This window comes from Sinohyriopsis cumingii, chromosome 19, assembly GCF_028554795.1.
Source record: "Sinohyriopsis cumingii isolate HCF-2022 chromosome 19, ASM2855479v2, whole genome shotgun sequence".
In the NCBI taxonomy this organism is placed as follows: Eukaryota; Metazoa; Mollusca; class Bivalvia; order Unionida; family Unionidae; genus Sinohyriopsis; species Sinohyriopsis cumingii.
The window spans coordinates 24,309,238-24,331,815 of record NC_142979.1 but is presented as its reverse complement, the minus strand read 5'-3'; the positions used below and the strand labels follow the sequence as shown (position 1 = coordinate 24,331,815).

Below are 22,578 nucleotides of genomic sequence, written 5' to 3'. Positions count from 1 at the left end.
ATATACATACATACATACATATATATATATATATATATATATATATATATATATATATATATATATATATATATATATATATATATATATATATATATATATATATATATATATATATATATATATATATATATATATATATATAATTTTATCGGCTCTTTTAATTTTACAATTTACCTGTGAAGTCCAGGAATTGAAAATGACAAAGCGGAGCTACCAGTTTTTGAAAGATGCACATCTGGAGTAAGGCCATGCTGTATACTCAATGACCAATATTATACCCATCATTCATACACCAAAATAAAGGGAATTAAAGGTTCTTTGAAAAATTCTTAAGATATTCTAGGTCTTTTTTGAATAGCTTGTATAATCAGTGAGGAAACACGGGGAAATTCTTTTTCTTTAAAATTCTAACTCTCCTTTGCAAAATACGAAACTATAGAGCGCCACCTAATACAGTCAAATTTCTAATTCCACGATTGATCATAGTCGATAGACGCTTTATTTTAATAATGCTTCTCTGAGACATTTCGAAAGAAAACGAGCTACTCTTGGATGTTGCCAAGCAACGACGCCATTGTTTTTAAATGGCGGCGATCTGAAAGAGTCTACATAACTTTGCCAACTTTTCTCGAGATATACACAAATTTGATGCGAAAATGACGGTCAGCTTAGAAGAATATTACAGAACAACATTCCAGGACAAGCTCCTGGTGTAAGATTTTTGTTTGTTTGTGTAAAGCTTAATACAATTATTAATTTTGGACACGTGACAGTACTGTTCTTATCATATTGTAAAAATCAAATAAAATTGAAATATATGTAAATCTTTCAGGTGATTTTTATTTTAAAATATTTCATTTGTGAATATTAACTTCCAAAAGAGGCAAGTATTGTGAATGAAATTGCTATGATGGGTTATTGCTTTAGGTTGATAAAATTAAATGCATGTTCAGAGGTCTGAATACAGAAAAATAATGATTTCGTCATTCGCACAATAGTATGATTAGGATGAGCAAATGCTGGCTCTTTTATTCAATTTTTTTTTCGAAAAATAATAATTCCAGTTTGGAAACAAATTGTACAAACTTGTTATTTGAGTATTTTTCAATGTATTAATAATACTATTAATAATAATAATAATAATAATAATAATAATAATAATAATAATAATGATGATGAGGACTTTGTATAGCGCCTAATCTTTAGAAGCTCTAAGTGCTTTACAACATTAGACAACACCTATAAGATAAAAAACATATAATGATATGATTACAAAAACAAACACCATGAAATTAGAAAACATAGAAAACATGCTGAGAATATTTCAGGTAGGAAACATTATTAGGTCTTTAAGTTTGTTCTTGCAGTCGAAATAAGTGAGTTTGAGAGCACTCTTGATTGGGATCACTGTGTCTTTGTGTCTAAGTTCAGTGATCAAGACAGTTACGAGAAATTATATCGATAATTACAACAAGTACATTCTGCAAAATGATTAAGACGTATGAAGATTTATCAAACAGTCAGTATGAAAATGGTAATTATGCATTAGAGTTGCATTAGTCATCCCAGTAAGTGGCAAGGGATGGCTTCTGGGGACCCCTACATGTTGTTAAATGATGTGCAAAATAAAGTTGCACCTGGTAAAGTATTAATCAGGTGAATTTTTAATCAGTCCATTTCAGTGATTTTCCTAAGCCATGGTGGAAGGTGGATTTAGACCACATTCCCAATAATAATAAAAAATGAGTATTTTTCCCAATTTTGACTTGAAAATCCCAAGTATAGAGAAGCTGTGTTGGAGATTGATGGTAAAGGGTGAAACAACAGAATCTTTGCTCACTTCCCATATTTCTGAGAGAAAAATGATGAAGAACAAACGGGTTTCATTTTGTGTTTAATGCAAGTGGATTTTAAGATGGTGGAAGAAAATTATATCACCTGACAGACTTTCTAAAATTTAGTGACACTAAAATATTATCATGTTCAGTATATTATGTAAGTCTGCATTCTTCCAACGTTTTCCAATTAGTTTCTAAAAATTTGCACTGATGTCCTTTTGCTTGCAAATACTGAATGCTAACTACAGAGGCACTATAGTTCTTGATTGTATTGTATTTAAAGCTGCCATTACAATGTTTCTTGATTTATCTTTCAGTAAAATGCCAGAGCGTGAGGATGATCACCTCACACCTGCCACACGCTTGCTCGAGAAGCGTCGAGAGATGGCTGAGGTGGAACAAGCTCTGGCAGCACAGAAGGAAGTAAGTTCAATGACCACTTTTCATCCTATTTCAGCATTATCAGTACTCTGCTAAAATCCACAGGCTTAGGCATCTGAAACATAGAGTAATTGATGCACTAAAGGTGCATGTTGCATGAACTGGTTCATGTGGTTAAAAAATTGCTATATATAATGCATATACCCAGGTGGAGCAATCCAGTATTTTTGTACTAGTTAGGCTTGTGCAGATGGGAAGGGAGGTAGATTTTAAATTTTTTCATTTGTTGGAGGGGTTGAATAACAGCTGGTATTTTGGGTGATCTGAAAACAATGGTATTTGGAGAGGTGTGTGGTAAGCCTTGTAAACTCTGTATTTGTTTCGGGTTACCTATTTCAAAATATATGTCTGTCATAGAAGCTTCAATATATCCAGCAATACGTTATTGCCATGAAAAGGAAAGGTTTGATATCACTTACATGTTGAGCCATATGTTGAACTTTGTAGTTATCATATGGTGGTACACTGTATACAGGCAGTTATCACACCTAAACTAGCAGAGGTGGTGAACTACTATATAATGGTAACATATTTATCAATTTTGCATACCAGAATTACGACATGTTATTTACATACAGGTACTTGCCATGATACGTAAGGGTTATGTTCCTGGGACCTCTACATATATCAGTTTTTTGTAAGTTGGTTTTCCTAGGCTATATATGGCTTTGACATCACAGTGAAGGGTAGCTTTAACAAACACAATACAAATCCTTAAGATTATGAAAAATGTAACAGAAATGATTTACACATGTACAAGAGAGGAGAAGTGGAACTATATACTGTGGGTGCATTCAGTTCAAAGATCGAAAAACAGACTGTGCACATGTTTACAGTTCATTTACATATCTGCAAGTTTACATACCTGCGAGTTTACTTATGTCAGAGTTTACATATCTTAGAGAGTACATGTGTAGCCTTTGACTGTGTTTGGAATAAGTCAACAATGCATGTAATTAATGTCTGATAAACATTTATGCATTTTGTTTGCAGGAGTTTCAAATGAAGATGGAAAGTTTGCAGCAGAGGAGAGAAGAGCTGGAAAGAAAAGAATATCAGCTGAAGGAGTCCCTATTAAAATTTGATAAATTTTTAAAGGTGAATTTTAAACAGCTTTTATATCTTTAAAAGCAGAATAACAACAACAGCAACAATAATGATTGTGTTCCCATTAGTGGTAACCAAAATAGCAATGGCTGTTAGTGGTATTATTCTGAGTTCTTTTGCAGTATTGCCACATCTTTACAATATCATCACTATAATATCATGATGTTTATAGTATTTCAGGAGTAAAATTGGCTGTCATCATTACGTGCAAAACACACTGAAAACATGTGCCTGGCCAAGTGTCACTTAGGTCAAGTCTACAGCTCAAGGAGAATTCCATTTTTTTTTGGTGGGGGGGTCCACCTGTCATTGAATGTGGACAATTGCTGTTTGTATCTGACAAACATATATTGATTAAAATATACTAAGGCTGAGGACACTGCTGATAATGCTGAACGTGCTATTCTGTATTAGTGGTCATTTATTGTATTGAATTAGAAATAGGTTTATTTGGGCCTTATGGTGATTTAAAAAAAAAATTAATCACTGATCTATAGTTTTAGCTGATATTGTCATCATGCTAAATCCAGTAATGATTGACAGTGATGGTGATAAATAAGAAAAGTCAGTATTGGCTACTGAGTTTCCAAAAATAGTTACAAATTTTCCTAGATGGTTATTAATTGCAATATAAGAATCAAATTTGACTTCTGATTTTTCCAAATTTGTTTACTATGGTGAATAAACATGTTGATTACAAACAGATTTTGATTATTGACATAATTTTGGATACTAATGGAATTTAAACAAAATGCAAACCTAAATAATAATAATAATAATAATAATAATAGTAATACACCTCTCCCTTGATAACTCGCACACAGTGGGGTCCACAAACATAGACTGCACTATAAGTGAGGCACGAGTTACCAAGGGACCAACAAAAATCGAAAAAAATCACTTTGACATCAAGAAAACCGTGGGGGGCGGAGCGGCATTAGGGAACTGGGCTGTTTATTGACTGAATCCTCATTTTAAAATCACATTGATAATAAATTTTAATAACATGCTTTTTCTAATGAAGTTGTTCATTATTCTGTTTAAATAACATTTATTTTTAAAATGGCAAACATATGAAAGATTGCTTCAACTGGTTTCAACAACCCTCACGTGTACGCAAAAATATCTGTGTATTACATCACTGCTTTTTGTTTTCTTGATGAGTCTGGTTCCCGTAGTGGGGTTTGATATTATCCTGCCAAATCGGGAGTCCACAGAGCAGGGAACTAGATTAACTGTTGATATACCTCCAAACAAGATTCCTTTTTTATTTCGTGAGACAATCGTCTACGTCGAAACTCAATTTTTTGTATTGTTCATTTAGTGCAATATTGATGTCATGATTCATTTGGAAGTAATAATGAAACTTCTTATCATCCGTGAGGATATATCTAAGTGCCAGTTCAAGAATTCTCTGAAACTCACTTGCCCACAATGGTCTGTATCTGTGAAATCAAGCTCTTTATTTTACCAAGTATTCATTTTACTTGCCTGCCTTATTATCTTTGATCACAGTTATGAAAGAGTCAGTTAATTTAAGGTAGTTTATGTTACACACACAATAACATTTATAAGTGTTCGATTGATCAAATAAAGTGAGCTCACCTGACATATGACCAGGGCTGCTAGATTTTTAAGTTTCTAGGATTTTTATGCCTTTTTACTTTTCTTTTATTTCACCTCCTTTATTTGATTCAAAAGACGTAATTAACAAGACAAAGGAGGCCAGCTTTTAATTCATTGCAACAATACAACAAGTACTTCCGGAAGTCAGTTATCAAAACATGGTCGGCACTTAATTAGGTTCTCAGAGAAATGCTTGCGGACATAGCTGTTATGGTAGATTGACGCACTTTACGTTTACAAGAGGACACATTGCATTTATGACGATTACACTTAAAAGGAACTAAAAGATAGAACTAGAACACAAATTTAAATTGATAAAAAATTTATTTAATTTGTATTTATTTATTAAAGTACTGCCTCCACTCAGCGTAAGTGACATTTTCATTGATTGAAAATTTCCTTACATATCGTTAATTGCAGTGTACTATAAATGTTATTTGAAAAGAAAATGTAACAAAATTGTATGACCTGTTGTTTAACTTGATATTTCAAAGTGTTGATTAAAATTTCCAGGTCCTATCTACCATTTTCAATGATAAAATGAGCGATACATCAGAGTTTCCATTACCAATTTTGATTGTGATTTTCTTCAAGTTCAACAAATAGGGATCAATTTTTAGGGTATTTTCTGGTTTAAAAAATGGGAGCCACGCCTGACCCATCGTTATAAGTAGGTTTGTGAGTTATCAGGGCACAAGTTATCGAGGGAGTGGTGTAGTAATAATAAAATAATAATCATCATCATCAAATTGGTGCATTTAAAGTATTTATTCCAGGTGGGTCAACTGGGTCCCAAGATAACAAAACTGCTTGAGCATCAAATTTTATCTTTCGCTAAAATTTCAGACATTTTGTGTTTCTTAACTTTATGGCCAAAGAGAGCAAAAATAAAAAAATTAGGAGTATCTGATTCTCTGTATGTCATATCTCAGAAAAATTGAAAAATGAATTTTACTTTTTGAATGAATACATGTTCAGTTTCTGTGCTCAGAAATGTTTGTGACTATGGGGCCAGGTCATCAGGTTTACAGTATGTGAAATCCTTGAATTGGGACCTTCACTTTTATAGAAGTAAAAGCTTGATGAGTTCTAATTCTTTTTTTTTTATACATTGCTGTTGTATCAGTCACTACCATTTTTCAGAGTAATTTTTTTCAAGGAACTGATCTTATTTGTGTGATATTTGCCTAGTTTAAATATATTACATCAAGATGAAAATAATAGTTAATAGCAAGATTGGTGTAAATATTATTATTGTAATTTTCCATAATGAATAAAAATAACTATTGTAGTCATTTCTAGGGGCTGTTAAGTTTTGGGGATTATCCTGGATCAAATCATATACAGATAGCTACAAAGGGTCATATTGCATATATTGCATCATTTTCTCTCGTGCATGCATTATTTACTGTATCTATCTACATATATATCAGATCCAGCTGCAAACAACATAGACCCAGATCTCCAATTGCATAATGTGGTAGCAGATTAGGGTCTGTGCTATTTGTTCTATTAATGAGTCTTTACAAACTGGCTAGACCCAGATCTGCCAGTGCATTATGTGCAGGAATTTCTGGTTCTGTGTTGCTTGCAGCATGATCCAATTAAAATGTTATTATATATGTCTGAAAATATAAATTTAAAAAATAGGTATATTACTCCTACTTGTTGATTAATTGTTTTTTGGAGTTTGTAGGATATTATAAAACTTCCCCACTATAATGCATCTCAATGTAGCCATACAAGTATACAGTGATGTAGTCAAGACTGCCTTATAATGGAATACCATGTTCTAGCCAAGACTGCCTTATAATGGTATAGAGTGTTCTAATCAAGACTGCCTTATAATGGAATACCATGTTCTAGTCAAGATTGCCTTATAATGGTATAGAGTGTTCTAGCCAAGACTGCCTTATAATGGTATACTGTGTTCTAATCGAGACTGCCTTATAATGGAATACCATGTTCTAGTCAAGATTGCCTTATAACGGAATACCATGTTCTAGCCAAGACTGCCTTATAATGGTTTACTGTGTTCTAATCAAGACTGCCTTATAATGGAATACCATGTTCTAGCCAAGACTGCCTTATCATGGAATACCATGTTCTAAACAAGACTGCCTCTTCATGGAAGACCATGTTCTTGTCAAGACTGCCTTATCATGGAATACCATGTTCTAATCAAGACTGCCTTATCATGGAAGACCATGTTCTAATCAAGACTGCCTTATCATGGAAGACTATGTTCTAATCAAGACTGCCTCATCATGGAAGACCATATTCTTGTCAAGACTGCCTCATCATGGAAGACCATGTTCTTGTCAAGATTGCCTCATCATGGAAGACCATGTTCTTGTCAAGACTGCCTCATCATTGAAGACCATGTTCTAATCAAGACTGCCTCATCATGGAAGACCATGTTCTTGTCCAGACTGCTTTATCATGGTATAAAGTGCTCTAACCAAGACTGTCTTTTCATGGAATACTGTGTTCTAGCCAAATCTGCCTTTTCATGGATTACTGTTTTCTATCCAAGACTGCCTTTTCATTGGAATATTGTGTTCTAGCCAAGACTGCCTTATCATGGAATACTATGTTCTAGCCAGGACTGCCTTTTCATGGAATACTGTGTTATATTTAAAATGTTCTTAGAAAAGACACATCATAATAAATATTCTTTATGTGAAATTAGATCATTATAGGTTATATAAGTCAAGAAGTACAATAAGGCAAAATAAATAAAGCAACAATGTCAAAAAATCAAATTCACCCAGGAAAATGGAATCCATGACCATACCTGTCTTATATCAGGGAAAGCATTAACTGAGGTTTCCTGTAGTTAGCCATAGACATAGATATATTTTATTTAGAGTTGGAATTGTATTTACATAAAAAGAAACATTAGTTTCTTGGAGCTATTTTACAGCTATTTTATTAGAAGTTATTTAACCCAGTATCAAAATAGCTTACAGTTAAGGACCATTGCAGCTAAAGCTGGTCACATAGAGTGCAACTGATCAACATTTATTTCAAACAGGAAAATGATTCAAAAAGGGCAAGAGCTGTTAAGAAAGCCAATGATGAAAGAGACATGAAGAAACAAAAGGATAAAGAAATAGAGAGGTTTGATATTTTATTTATTCACATTAGCTGTAGATACATGCCCATTACTAGTATTACTTGCTTAATTAGTGCAGACTTTTCAATATTTCTTATTATCCATCTGCATTTTACTTACTTAAGAATTTTGTCTAAAGCTTGTTGCCATTGTTTATGCTGACATTTTGTTATAATTGATATCTTGGTCATCATTTCATATTGACGTCAGAATTAAATCCAAAATATTCAGTTGCAGTATATATTTTTTAAATGAATGCCAGATGCATTAATAATTCAAATTATTTCATTTTGTTGTTGTTGTTGTTGATGGGTTTAATGCCATTTTTCAGCACAAGATATTCTATACATGGTGACCAGTTTAAATAGTGGAGGAAGAACCCGGGAAAACCCTGGGAAGAACCACCAATCCACGAGAAGCTACTGGCAAGCTTTCTCACATACCCACATTGGCCAAATCCTGGACTCGAATCTACGCAGACAGAGGTGAGATGGCAGTGATCCATAATGGAGAGCGCTTTAGACTACTCTGCCACTTGGGGCCCCCTATTTCATTTTGAAATGCTTGATACTCACAAGTATTTACACTGAGAAACACTTTTGATATTTGTACCATTTGACAGAAATTATCTTTTTCTTAAAAGAATCCTTTGTTTATAGCTTTCCTGGTCCTAAAGTTAAGGGAGTTTATTGCATGGTCCTTTACCCATCATGCATCATGTATTGTTTGTCATCTGTTTGCAATCATTATTTCACTACTTCTTCTCAAAAGAACACTTATCAGTATGTGCCTTTCAGACTTTTTAGAAATGATGCATATCTGCCATCAGATATGGCTATTGCTACTAAAAAAATAGAAAAACCTTGAACAACATCTTGAAAACATTGCTCAGTATATTCTGACCAAATCTGACAGAAGGCATCCTGGCACAAAAAGATTTTTAAATTTTTATAAATGATGCTGAGGTTGCATACCACTCCGGTGGCCATGTGGCAAGAGCATCTGACTCGGATATGGGAGGTCGTGGGTTCGATCCCCGGCCGGGTCATACCAAAGACTTACAATAATGGTACTAACAGCTGCCTTGCTTGGCGTTCAGCATTAAGAGGTTAGTGTTAGGACTGGTCGGACTGGTGTCAGGATAATGTGACTGGGTGGGACATCATGCCCCATTGCTAGACATCACTATAAACTGACACACAGCAGACATCGTAGCGATATGACTGAAAAATTGCTAAAGCTACGTTACAAAATCCAAATCACACACACACACAGAGGTTGGATTGATAACGAATTTTTGCATCTCAGATATAAATGGATCAGTCCTAATGAAAAAGATCCTGCCTTGAAATAAAATCATGTATTAGATGCAAGATGATGGTAAATTGCAACCAATTTTACTATGGTTTTGTTCACAGCACTTTTCTATAAGTTTCCATGAAGTGATGAAAGGTCACAGAGGACCAGTACAAAAATGATACATAAAATCTAATTCTATTGTTTCTTTATTTACAAAATATTTGCCCACTTCAGATTATTTGGACAATTTAACCCTGTTTCTCAAAATCTATGGCATATACAGTCATCAGTGGAGGCCTTTTAATTTAGGTCAATTCTTAGACACAATTGCATGTACAGTCAATTTTGTAGGCTTTTTAATGTAAGTCCATTTCTCAGATACTAATGCATGTATAGCCATCAATGTAAGCCTTTAAATTTAAGTCAGTTTATCAAGCACTATTGCATGTACACTTATCATTATAGGCCTTTAAATTTAACCATGTTTCTCAAAAACTATTGTGTGACTATGGTCATTAGTGGAGGCCTTTTAATTTGAGTCCATTTCTCAGATGCTATTGCATGTGCAGTTGTCATTGTAGGCCTTTAAATTTAACCCTTGTTACTCAGAAACTGTTGCATGTACAGTCATCAGTGGAGGCCTTTTAATTTAAGTCCATTTATCAGACACTATGGCAGTACAGTAATCAGTGTAGGCCTTTAAATGGCGCTTGTACCAAAATCTACCTTGTGCTAAAAACAGACCATGACATCACTGTGCCTGGCTGCCGCTATATTGTTTTCGGACAAAGCACTGAGAGTCGCTTAGTAAAACATAGTAATTCACGACATATAGGCAGAAATAAAGTTGTTTTTATTTGCACCTCCTTCACTATGTACTGATTTGATAAATTCAGCTATAATATATGAATTTGTTCAGTAATAATTTTGTACATTTTATATCTTTGTCATCTTTTTGTTTTGTTTTCAAATCTGCGTTGATTAAAATTCTTGTATGTACACATTGAAGGAAAAGGAATATATATATATATATGTGTGTGTGTGTGTGTGTGTGTGTGTGAGTGTGTCCCAGATGAATTAGTTGAAACCAATAATATTCATTTATATCTACTTTATTTCCTTTTCAGTTAGTTTTTGTGTGTAAAATGTCCATGGCTGTTGTCATTAGGGAGAGCAATTTTTGTATTGCTGCTTCCATCAGTACATGCATACAGTTATACTTACTGACATAATGTAATTGTATATATATCTTTTAATTAAGGAAATGTAATATCCACGTGGTATAAATATAATCAACTAGTGTTGCTCTTTTCAACACCCTAACTCTAATGAACATAATGCATTCTTATATGTTCTTAACAGTGATTCAGAATTATGATTTGTTTGTAAAACAGACATTGAAATAAAGATGTAAATCTTCTCTCCTCTTTTCTTAACTTTGTTACTGATTAACACATCAGACTCAGAAAAGGTTAATAAAATCACTAATGCATAATAACCCACCCCCAAACAAACAAACAAAAACAAAACAAAAACAAAACAAACATTGATACATTGTTTTTAAATTTATGGATTATATATGCAACATTTCTAGATTCTAATTGCATAATATCACATCAACTAAGCAGAGTATAATTTTCTGCACTAAACCAAATATAAGAAGTAATCACTTTCCTACATATACTTTTTATTTATATGTTAAAACATGAATCACATATACGTATACTTCATTGACATTATTTAATTGGGGGTGGGGGCGGTGGCTGGCAGTTTGGAATTTTCATTTCAAAATATTCAGGTTATATATATCGGTGATGAAATACAATCAATTTGTGTATTATACTGTTCTAGAAAGATTCATCAAAATTGATTACATGTTTTATACAGTCTGCAGGCTTAAGCACCACTGTAACTAAATATTGGAATGCACATCCATATTCAGATGAACCAATTTAATGCCTGGTACATGGTTTTCAGCAAGAACAATAATAAGAACAATAATATGGAAAAGAACACTGAATGCCATTACAATGATTTGCCTTGTGTGAATGGCTATTTTTTTAAATTGATATCACTTTGTGATGTTTTACAAAGGTGAAAAGTACAAGCACCATCTAAGTAATTTTCTGAGACACTGTTGCTTGTAGAGTCATCAGTGTAGGCTTTTAAGAATTTAAGTCAGTTTATCAGACATTATTTTATGTACAATCAGTATATCAAACATTATTTTATGTACAATCAGTATATCAGACATTATTTTATGTACAATCATTAGTGTAGGCCTGTTAATTGAGGTCATTTTCTCAGAGACTATTGCATGTACAGTCATCATTGTTCATTTTTATGTAGTGTCATTTTGAGCCATTGGCCCTTATTGGTAATCAGACACTATTGCATGTTCAGTCATCATTGTTCTTTCTAGGTTGTGTCATTTTGAGCCATTGGCCCTTATTGGTAATCAGACACTATTGCATGTACAGTCATCATTGTTCATTCTAGGTTGTGTCATTTTAAGCCATTGGTCCATATTGTTAATTCTTGGCACATAAAAAGTTGCCATAATGATGCCTGTAGGGTTCATAAAAAGGTACCAAGAAAATAAAGATAAAAGATTGCTATAGTTGATATTAGACTGACTGAATGGAGCAAACCACATGTTGGCTTACTTATTAGAGTGAGCTTCTTCCAAACAAATCATATGACAGCAACATCATTGGCTGTCAGGCATTTTTAATGAATTTCGTCAGCTTGGGCACCATCCAAGACCACATGGTTGATGATCATAAATATAAAACAGCATTCAAGGAAGAAAGATTTTGATTTGAGTGTCCAAAATAAAATAAGGAGATGATTATTCACACTGTAACAGAATTGAAACCGAGTGGGTTTTGGATTAAATGAATAACACAAACACAATGTGTGTGAATGACGCGACTTGTGTATTGTATGAAAAGATGATGGCATAAAATAAAAAAATGACACAATCTGTGTAATATCCTACTCTCACATGCACCCTACACACATTCACAAAGGAAGAAATATCTGTATATAACGATAATGACTACACAGTGCTGAAATTCCAGTGATAATGATGACGTTGGTTCATATAACTGATATACTATATATAAATATGACAAAACAAAATGTCAGTTCCGACCCACGTCGGGTGCACTCTAGACTGGTTCAACTTCCCAACACAAAATATCACAGTTCTACTTTCCACCCTCCACCAGTTTCGTCTGGCTCAACTACTATCCCTTCAGTCTCAGTTTGGCGCAACAACGCCTTCCACATATTTCCTTCTGGCGCAACAATGCATTGCATCAGTTTCAGTCTGGCACAACAACACCTCCCACCAATTTCCGTCTGGCGCAACAACACCTTCCACCAGTTTCAGTCTGGTTCAACAACACTTCACCCTCCACCAGTTTCAGTCTGGCTCAAACTACACCTCCCCCTCAACCAGTTTCAGCTACAAGTAGATGAAACTGGTAGCGTATAATACCAAATATGCTATCACACAAAATACTCAAAATACTCAAATACATATATATGAAATGGATACATATCCACTCGACAAATGCCTATAGTGCATTACATTATATCACTGTCCCTAATGGTTTATACAAACGAGAAAAAAAATACATAAAACCCGCACTCTACGTGTGACTTTCTACTCAGAGCCCTACACGTGAAAAGGAATAAATTCTAACAGTGAATTGTCTGTTAAGCATGGTTATCTTATCTATCAAAGCATTGTCAAAAATATGATAATAGTAAAATAAGTCTGTCACAAACACACTGAAAAGCATAAATATACAACTGAATCAGAATTATTTAACAGTTGTCACTTACCCCTATGGCTGTAGTTTTATGATTCCAAACCGACATTCCATGACAAGATCCAAGCGATAATGTACCACTTTTAGTAAAACCTTACTATTTATACTATAAAAAACCAAGACATTCAGGACCCAGGTGTGAAGTACCCATGCAAGTTGAGAAACATGGGCATCACGCTATGAACAACTTGCACCGAGATGTACTCATTTAGTAACTATATGTCAAGGTAGTAAAATAAGCTACTCTAGTTAACGATGTATGCATCAGCAAAAATCAAATATACATTGTCATCTTTTAATGCAAAATCGAATTATTTTCTTGCCTTATTCCGTGACACACACATGAGGAAATAAATTCCTGGTATGAAAGGCCAATAGCAGAGGAGTCTGCATACAAAAGGTGTTTTAATTTTCTTGCATAAACAAGAAACAGTATTTTAGTAACCTCTGCTTCTTTTGTAAATGACAACGTTTTCTGACCATTTGCAAATATTGCCATTTTCTGACCATGTAGGAACCCAAGGGATTAACTTTTCCTTTTCTGGAATGAAGATTGAGTTATGAAATTTTATACATGCATACATCCAGTGAGTACTTAACTAGTCCCAAAGCAGCACTATACACCTTTTTACAAAATGCTCATTTCTTGACCATTGCTGTTTGTGCAGTTATGAAAATAGATATATGCATGCATCTTTGAGGAGTCACTACATCACTATACCAAAAAGAAGTCACTGTTACCAACTTTTCTATGGCAATGACATCATGTACATTCTTCATGTTTTTGGTTCTTTTCTGGGACATTATTGCTTGTACTGTCATGAAATTAGATATGTGCATACATCCTAAGTACTCCACCACAGTGTCCAATGCTTGTCAGTATGAATCTCATTTTCATACTCAGTTAATAATCTACACCTGTTACATTTCAGTCAGATTCGTTGACAGTTACTCACAGTCATGACACTTCCTGGATGATTTATTCTTGAGGCAAACTTCAGATCTATACCAATGTAGGTTGTACTTGTTTTCAGGATTAAGTGACACTATGCAGTTATTAAGTTTATGTGAGTATCATAGGCACTGAAGTTTGTTCAGTCACGAAATTTTATTTATGTATGTATCGTGAGAAATATGATAAAAAGTGGGTCACTTTAACCTACGTTTTATACCACAAAGATTCTGTACCTGTGGATGTTTAATTGTGTTTCTCAGACCCTGTTGCATATAAAGTCACCAAACTAGATATGATCTTACAGCCTTAGAAGTACTGCCTGACCATATGAACAAAATATAATGTGTCAGAATAAATTTATGTGCATATCAGTTTTTCTGTCTTCTGACTGCTTCCTGTTTTGTTATCTTCATTGTTGTTGTTTGTGCTTTGATTCTCATCATCCTTATTACGAATCAATGCTAATTTAAGCGGAGTTCATAACAACATTTCTTGGTGTTCTTTTTTCTTATACTTTAGATTAAATGATGACACCAATATCTTGCTGAGAGAGAAGGAGAAGCTGCAGAGGAAACTTGAGAATTACACAATATATCACAAATACATGGAGAAGGTTTTGGAGGCTGGGGAGGAGTTTCAGGAAATGAGGGATATTATTGCTCGCCATGATACACTGACTGCTACTCATGAGGTAATGTCAGCAAATATGACATATTTCAAATAAATTTATAAATGGTATTTACTCACTTATTAGTTGAGTTTATCTGCAAACTGCATAGACCCAGATCTGCCATCATATTATGTACCTGAAGATCTCAGTATATGCAGTTTGTTAGGAGTAAGCAGTAGAACAGACATCATAGACCCTGATCTGTTGGCACATTATGAAATGACAGATTTGGGTCCCTGTTGTTTGCAGTTGGTCTCAACTTATGAATGATTAGATATGATACGCTTTCATATACCACCTGTCCATTAAAAATCATAATTGTGTTTTGTACCAATCTGATTAAATTGATATCTTTATATTATTAGGTTGAAATGTCAGGTACCAATAGAGGTCATGTTCTGCTGACCTTTTGTTCACTAATAAAAAAAATTGCAGCTTTCATACTGCTGAAGTCAAAAACATCATTTGGAACTGTAGTTGTTATTGACGACATCATTTAGCGCTATGGTTGCTATTGATAGCAACATTTGGAACTATGTTGCTAATGATAACATCATTTGGCACTGGCTGCTAATGATAACACTCTTTAACATGATTTTCCATGCTTTATTTGATTGGCCATTGAGGTCCATTGTGTTGTAGAGTGATTTTAATTAGATTGGTTAGAGACTGATTATAATCAGATTGGTTTTTGGGAAGGATTTGCAAATTTATATGTTGTGGAATGAGTTGAACAAATTTTTTTTTTAGTATTGTTACATACAGTTATTCATACATAAGAAAAAAGTAATAAGAATTTATACAGATCTACCAACAACACAGTCACCGAACCATAATTATACAAATGTTTTTTAAATGTTGAATATTTCTGTAATTTTATCTGTCACTCTTCTAAAAACTATACATGTTCTGAAAATATTTAATTTTTTTGTTTGACGCTGTACATTTCTTATAGTTTGGACCTTTAGAAGTACGTAAATACATTTAGTATATTTTCCAGCATTTGATGATCTTTGCATTTTTGTTCTTTTGATTTTGACCAATTTCCAGCTCATCTTAAATGGAATGAGAATCAACAATGTTTCATATGTGTAACAGAGGATGTTACAGAAGAAAAGATTTCATTTACATTGTTACAATTTGCTGATTTTAAATGGAGAAGAAAAATACTGGTAGATTTTATGTCAAGAACACCCATGCTTAAGCCATGTTTTTGATTTCTTTTTTAAATATATGATAGGTCATTCTTAAACATGAGTTCGTTAAAATACAGTTTTAGTAATTTTATTTTCTGTTGTATTTCAGTCTGTATGAACTTTGTATTAAAGATTAATGACAGAAGTCCCGACAACCTCCCATGTTGGGAAAATCTTCCAGTGTATTTGTTCAGTAGTAAGCATTTCCAAATTAACCTCAAGAACATTCTCATCTACAATTGTTTTGTTAACAGGATCTGGTAGAAAATGATCAGAGAAACCAAGAGGTTATTGAAAAGCATAGACAGAATCTGATGAAATATATAGAGGTAAAACTTTAGCTTATATTAACACAATAAATTCTTGAAATCAACAGGGGCTTGCAGCTTGCTCAGTCAGTATAGCATTTGACTTGCTGCCAGTGGGTCTTGAGTTCAAATCTCAGAGCTGTTGAGCTGTTTCATGCGACCTTGAACAATGTACCCTGCCTCAGTTCACTTTCTATGAGCTCTTGTTTGTGGCAAAAATATCTGATAACAGTATTGTTGAAAGTTGAAATGACATGTCAAAGATTGTTGTTTTTATTAGGTCTACATGTCTGCTCATGCTGAGGGGGGGTTGGTAATGTAAGGACAGTTATTGTATCCTTAAAAAAAAAAACAATATAAATTATAGTGACATTGCAGTCTCATGTCTTGCATGACATTTTCATTGAGCCCTAAATAGCATGTACTTCAAGTAGTTTTATATCATTCATATTGTACTCTTTAGATATTTATTTTGTATGTAATTTGCAGTGACAATTAATATGATTATTTGTCAACCATGGATATGACTTTAATCCTGTACAAAAAAAATACATTTAAGTGCAGGTGCACCAGTGAACTGTTTTGCTTGTTTCTCACAACTGAAGAATCTATAAAAGAAATGCCCAAGTTTATCTTTTCAGGTATTTCAGTTTCTAGTATTTGTCTTTTAAATATTGTGTTCTTTAGCTGAATATGATATATTCATTATGGTCATGAAAATATAATTAATGTGAGATTATGTCTTTTATTTTGTTGTTATCTGTGTTGTGTTTAGTCATCAGTTGAGTTATTCTGATGAGAGGTCAATTAATTCAGCCAGCTACAAACACAGATTCACACAGATACACTTTTAGAAGTAAATCTTGTTTACATGTTTTTTCAATCAAATTTACCATTAGAAAACCTAAAACATCAGATTTTTAACCTTTATTTCAAGGAAAAAGACAACGAGATTCTGGGATATAACAATCAGCTTTCTGGGCTGCAAACTCGACTTGATGCTGCCCAAAGTGAGGCTGTAAAATGGGAGTCAACGTGGACACATATCAAAAACACTGCTGCGAAGAAAACACTGGAACTGGGGAGAATCAAAATGTAAGTTAATGTATTAGTCAAAATGTAAGTTTCTGCTTTAGCATACTCCTTGCAGATTCAGATGTATCCAGTGATAGTGTTCTAAGTGAGAAGGTCTGGGATTATTTATGAGTTTTTGGTTTATGCAGAAATACTTGACCTATTATTATGAGAGTTTGCTGTTTTTACCTTTATCTTTGGAGTTTTTATGCCCTCTCATGCCTTTGGAGCTTTTATACCTTTTTAGCCATTATTTTTGGAGTTTTATGCCTTTTTTGCCTTCATCTTTGGAGTTTTTATGCCCTTTCATGCCTGTATCTTTGGAGTTTGTATGCCCTGCCTTGCCTTTATCTTTGGAGTTTTTATGCTTTTATGCCTTTATCTTGGAGTTTTTATGCCTACATTGCCTATATCTTAGGACTTTTTATGCCTTTATGCATTTATCTTGGAGTTTTTATGCCTTTACGCATTTATCTTGGAGTTGTTATGCCTTTTTTGCCTATATCTTGGGACTTTTTATGCCTTTATGCATTTATCTATGGAGTTTTTATGCCTTTATGCATTTATCTTGGTGGTGTTATGCCTTTTTTGCCTGTATCTTAGGACTTTTTATGCCTTTATGCATTTATCTATGGAGTTTTTATGCCTTTATGCATTTATCTTGGAGTTGTTATGCCTTTTATGCCTATATCTTAGGACTTTTTATGCCTTTATCTTGGAGTTTTTATGCCTTTATGCATTTATCTTGGAGTGTTTATGCCTTTTTTGCCTATATCTTAGGACTTTTTATGCCTTTATGCATTTATCTTTGGAGTTGTTATGCCTTTTTTACCTATATCTTTGGAGCTTTTATGCTTTTATGCATTTATCTTTGGAGTTGTTATGCTTTTTTTGCCTATATCTTAGGACTTTTTATGCATTTATCTTTGGAGTTGTTATGCCTTTTTTGCCTATATCTTGGGACTTTTTATGCCTTTATGCATTTATCTTGGAGTTTTTATGCCTTTTTTGCCTATATCTTAGGACTTTTTATGCCTTTATCTTGGAGTTTTTATGCCTTTATGCATTTATCTTGGAATTGTTATGCCTTTTTTGCCTATATCTTAGGACTTTTTATGCCTTTATGCATTTATCTTGGAGTTGTTATGCCTTTTTTGCCTATATCTTAGGACTTTTTATGCCTTTATCTTGGAGTTTTTATGCCTTTATGCATTTATCTTGGAGTTTTTATGCCTTTTTTGCCTATATCTTAGGACTTTTTTATGCCTTTATGCATTTATCTTTGGAGTTGTTATGCCTTTTTTGCCTATATCTTTGGAGTTTTTATGCTTTTATGCATTTATCTTTGGAGTTGTTATGCCTTTTTTGCCTTTATCTTGGAGTTTTTATGCCCTGTCTTGCCTTTATCTTTGGAGTTTCTATGACCTTTCTTGCCTTTATCTTTTGAGCTTTTATGTCCTTTGTTTGCCTTTATCTTTGAAGTTTTTATGTCTTTCTGAGCTTTTGCAAGATCTTTACCTTTTGTCTCGGGGAGGATATTTACTTGAGGTTGATGAGATTTGTCTTCCTCGGGATTTTCGTATGGCATATAATTTTGCTATTTTTGTTGGCTAGTTTTTGCTTGGACCTATATAGTTGGGATTGTACTGACATGGTTTTAAACATACATACATACATACATATATACATACATACATACATACATACATACATACATACATACAAGTTTTTGCTTGGACCTATATAGTTGGGATTATACTGATGTGGTTTTAAACATACACACACACATACAAGTTACACATTGAAATTCTGTGAAGATTGAACTAACAGTCAGTCCATTTTGTCTGCATCTAGCGCCCTCCTCCTAGTAGAAAAAACAAGCTGACTGAAGCTCTCTTTTTGGAGCTGTTTCCGAATTACCTGGAGTATGGAAATTTGATAAGTGGCAAACTGATTATCTTGGAGATTTCAACTTTCACTTGGACTGACCTACAAACCCATACACATCAAAATTCTCAGATTTCTTTCATGTTTTCAACCTCAAACAGTCAGTTAACCAACCCACCCATAAACATGGTCACATTTTAGATGATAATATTCTACGGTCCTCCCTGGAATCCCACGAACTTGCATCAGATCACCTCTGCATTATATGCCATCTTGACAGATCAGTCCCTAACCCTTCACCTTTATTTGCTACTAAGAGAAACCTCCGTATGATAAATAGAACCAAACCAATGCATGACATCCAAGCAGACTTGCTTACCTCCTAGAGCACAACAACTCGATAACTGCTGCGTTCATTGCTTGACAAACATGTCCCAGCAACCAAGCGCAGAGTATCAATTCAAAAGTGTTCTCCTTGGTATAGCAGTGTTAGGGACCAGCTTTGCACTGCTAAAAGAGACCACCATAAAGCAGAGAAGCTTTGGTTTTCCACCAGACTTACTATTCATAAGAAAATCTGTGAAAATGTACAGTCTGTATATTGCCCTTGCCACAGTACTGAAACTACTCTTCTAAAAGTAATTAATGACCTTCTCTCTGCTTTGGATAGTTGGAAGATTACAGTCCTCACCCTCCTTGATTTGTCTGCAGCATTTGACACAATAGACCATGATATATTGATTCACTGTCTCCAGCATGTATTTGGCATTCATGATACAGCCTTACTGTGGTTCAAGTCCTACTTGGTCCACAGGACACAAATTGTGTCCGCAAACGGAATACACATAGGCGTCAACCCCATGAGATGAAAACATGTACACCAGACCAATAAAAACCTTACACAAAAAGATGTATTCATACATTATATAAGATCAACAGTTTTAAAACAGCAGATGCTATACACAAAGTATTTTTACACATATTTACAGAATTATTTACATTTTCGAAACTTTATTTCATTCTTTTTACTTATAACAGTATCATGTTCCTGCTTTGGCTAAGCAAAGAAGCTTATGGTGGATGCTCCCTTCTTCATTTCAAAATTTCTTTCATGCAGTGTTGTTCTGAAGTGTTCCTGCGGATCACAGGGACTCATATCTTCGCTTACAATTGACCTGTCATACATATATAGCCCCTGTGCTCCAGATCATATATACTCAACTCCACCACTTTAATGTCTTTTCTTCATATTTTACAAAAAGTATGTGAAAATCCTAACTTGGATACATCTACAATGCCAGGAAAGACTTTAATGCAATCAGCCTGAAACTTGCCACGACCTCGGTCAGTGTCGTCAAGCTTGCGTTTCTTTGAGTTAGGCTCAGTCATTTGATGGATGGAATATTTCAACTAAATGAGAGGAATAAAAATAAAAAAATTAAAAATTGAGATTTTTTGACATGTGATATAGGAAGATCTCTCGATTATGAATGTGTTATGAATTAATATTTTCCCCCATAAACCCCAAGATATTATGCTGGGAACTTTAAAAAAAATTGAAATCTAGAAATAAAAAAAATTGACACATTAGCAGTCCAGAAGTTTATACCTCGTAAGCTGTTGATCCTTTCTAATAAAATTGCATATCTGGTGTTTGAAAAGTTATGAATTTGCTCTATGGTATGCCGATTTTGGTCACAAACTTGTTATAAATTTGCAGTGTTACATATTTTCGAGCTACAAGAACTATGTCACTATCTGTACTGCATCCGTCATTACGGCAATGCATTATGTATCTGACAAACTTAACTCAAAACTATAACAGCATGATAAAATGTATGTGCAAAAATCAGTAGAATATTTATTTTTAATTACCGGTAGTATATTTTTAAAATTTCAATAAATTGACTTTATTTCCACACAGAAAAGTCGGACGAATTACGGTTACAATAACATGACGGCCACACTATTTCATGTATGAAAATTGATGCATTTGATAGAAATAAGTGTAAGTAATAAAATAATAATGTATAAAATAAGAAAACATACTTACTACACAGGTAGTTAGTCAATATTAGAAATCCGAGTGAGCGTCAAATTTCAGAGTGATAAACGACAAGATCTTCACACACAAGAGTTGAACCATGAATAAAACTCATTTTATTATCAAAGGAAAAGCGCAGTTTTGAATATGATTGGATTGGCTGTTTCAGGTCACCATAGTAACACTGAATTCTCATTCTAAAAAGAAATGATGTCATGAGTCCCGGATGCACACAAAACGAAAAAGAAAATTGTACAAAATAAACATGTACAAAACAGTTATACGGCCGTACATTGATGAAAAAGAAAAAAAAACGTACAAATCACAGGTAAATCGTACAAGTTGACACCTATGAATACACTCCAGTCCAGTTGGTCTATATTGTGATGTTCCACAGAGGTCTGCTCTCGGACATGTTCTCTTCATTCTATACACTTAGCCGCTCTGAGGTGTCATAGATCATCATCAAGTTCTCACCAATCATACGCTGATGACACCCAAATATACAAATCAAGCCACCCAGCTGAAAATGATGCTACCATCAAAGGTATAGAGAGGTGCATTTCTAATGTGAAATCATGGATGACATGTAACAAGCTGCAGATGAATGATGATAAAACTGAAACCATTTTGATTGCAACACAAAGACTTTCTCATTTACATCCTTTACTTCAAACAATAAATACCAGCAACACCAACATTAAATTCACACAATCATTACAAAACCTAGGTGTTACTCTGGACAGTACTCTCACATTGCACCAACATGTCATAAACATATGTAAGGCTGTATATCTTGAGCTGAGACGCATCAGTTCCATTCGCAGATATCTTTAAGTTGATGCCATTAAAACACTTGTGTGTTCATTAGTACTTTCAAGACTGGACTATTGTAACTCAGTTCTCTCTGGCGTGTCTCAATATCTACTCCAGAAAGTTCAAAAAGTTCAAAACACAGCTGCTCGGATTATTCTTAGAGTACCATGATTACAGCACACCTTCCCCCTGCTCTGTATCCTACACTGGCTATCCATTTGATCCAGAATCAAACAGCAAATTTGTTCTCTGTGCTATGTTTCACTGACGGACTCCAGTCCCACATACCTATCTGATCTCACCCATGTGTACACACCAGCAAGATACTTATGCTCCTCTTCTGACAATCATATA

The 22,578-nt window shown here is 34.0% G+C and overlaps 1 protein-coding gene across 2 annotated transcripts in view; it reads left to right on the top strand.

The window, feature by feature from the left end:
* Window positions 1-581: 581 nt before the first annotated feature.
* Window positions 582-22,578, top strand: part of LOC149775294 (coiled-coil domain-containing protein 42 homolog) — a 48,944-nt gene continuing 26,947 nt past the window's right edge. For both annotated transcript variants that reach the window (XM_089942932.1, XM_089942931.1), the window contains exons 1-7: window positions 582-715; window positions 2,159-2,264; window positions 3,276-3,380; window positions 8,053-8,138; window positions 14,749-14,920; window positions 16,350-16,424; window positions 17,341-17,498. In XM_089942932.1, the coding sequence (XP_089799058.1) occupies window positions 660-715; window positions 2,159-2,264; window positions 3,276-3,380; window positions 8,053-8,138; window positions 14,749-14,920; window positions 16,350-16,424; window positions 17,341-17,498 (758 nt within the window). In that variant the 5' untranslated portion in view covers window positions 582-659. The remainder of the gene's footprint in view (window positions 716-2,158; window positions 2,265-3,275; window positions 3,381-8,052; window positions 8,139-14,748; window positions 14,921-16,349; window positions 16,425-17,340; window positions 17,499-22,578) is intronic.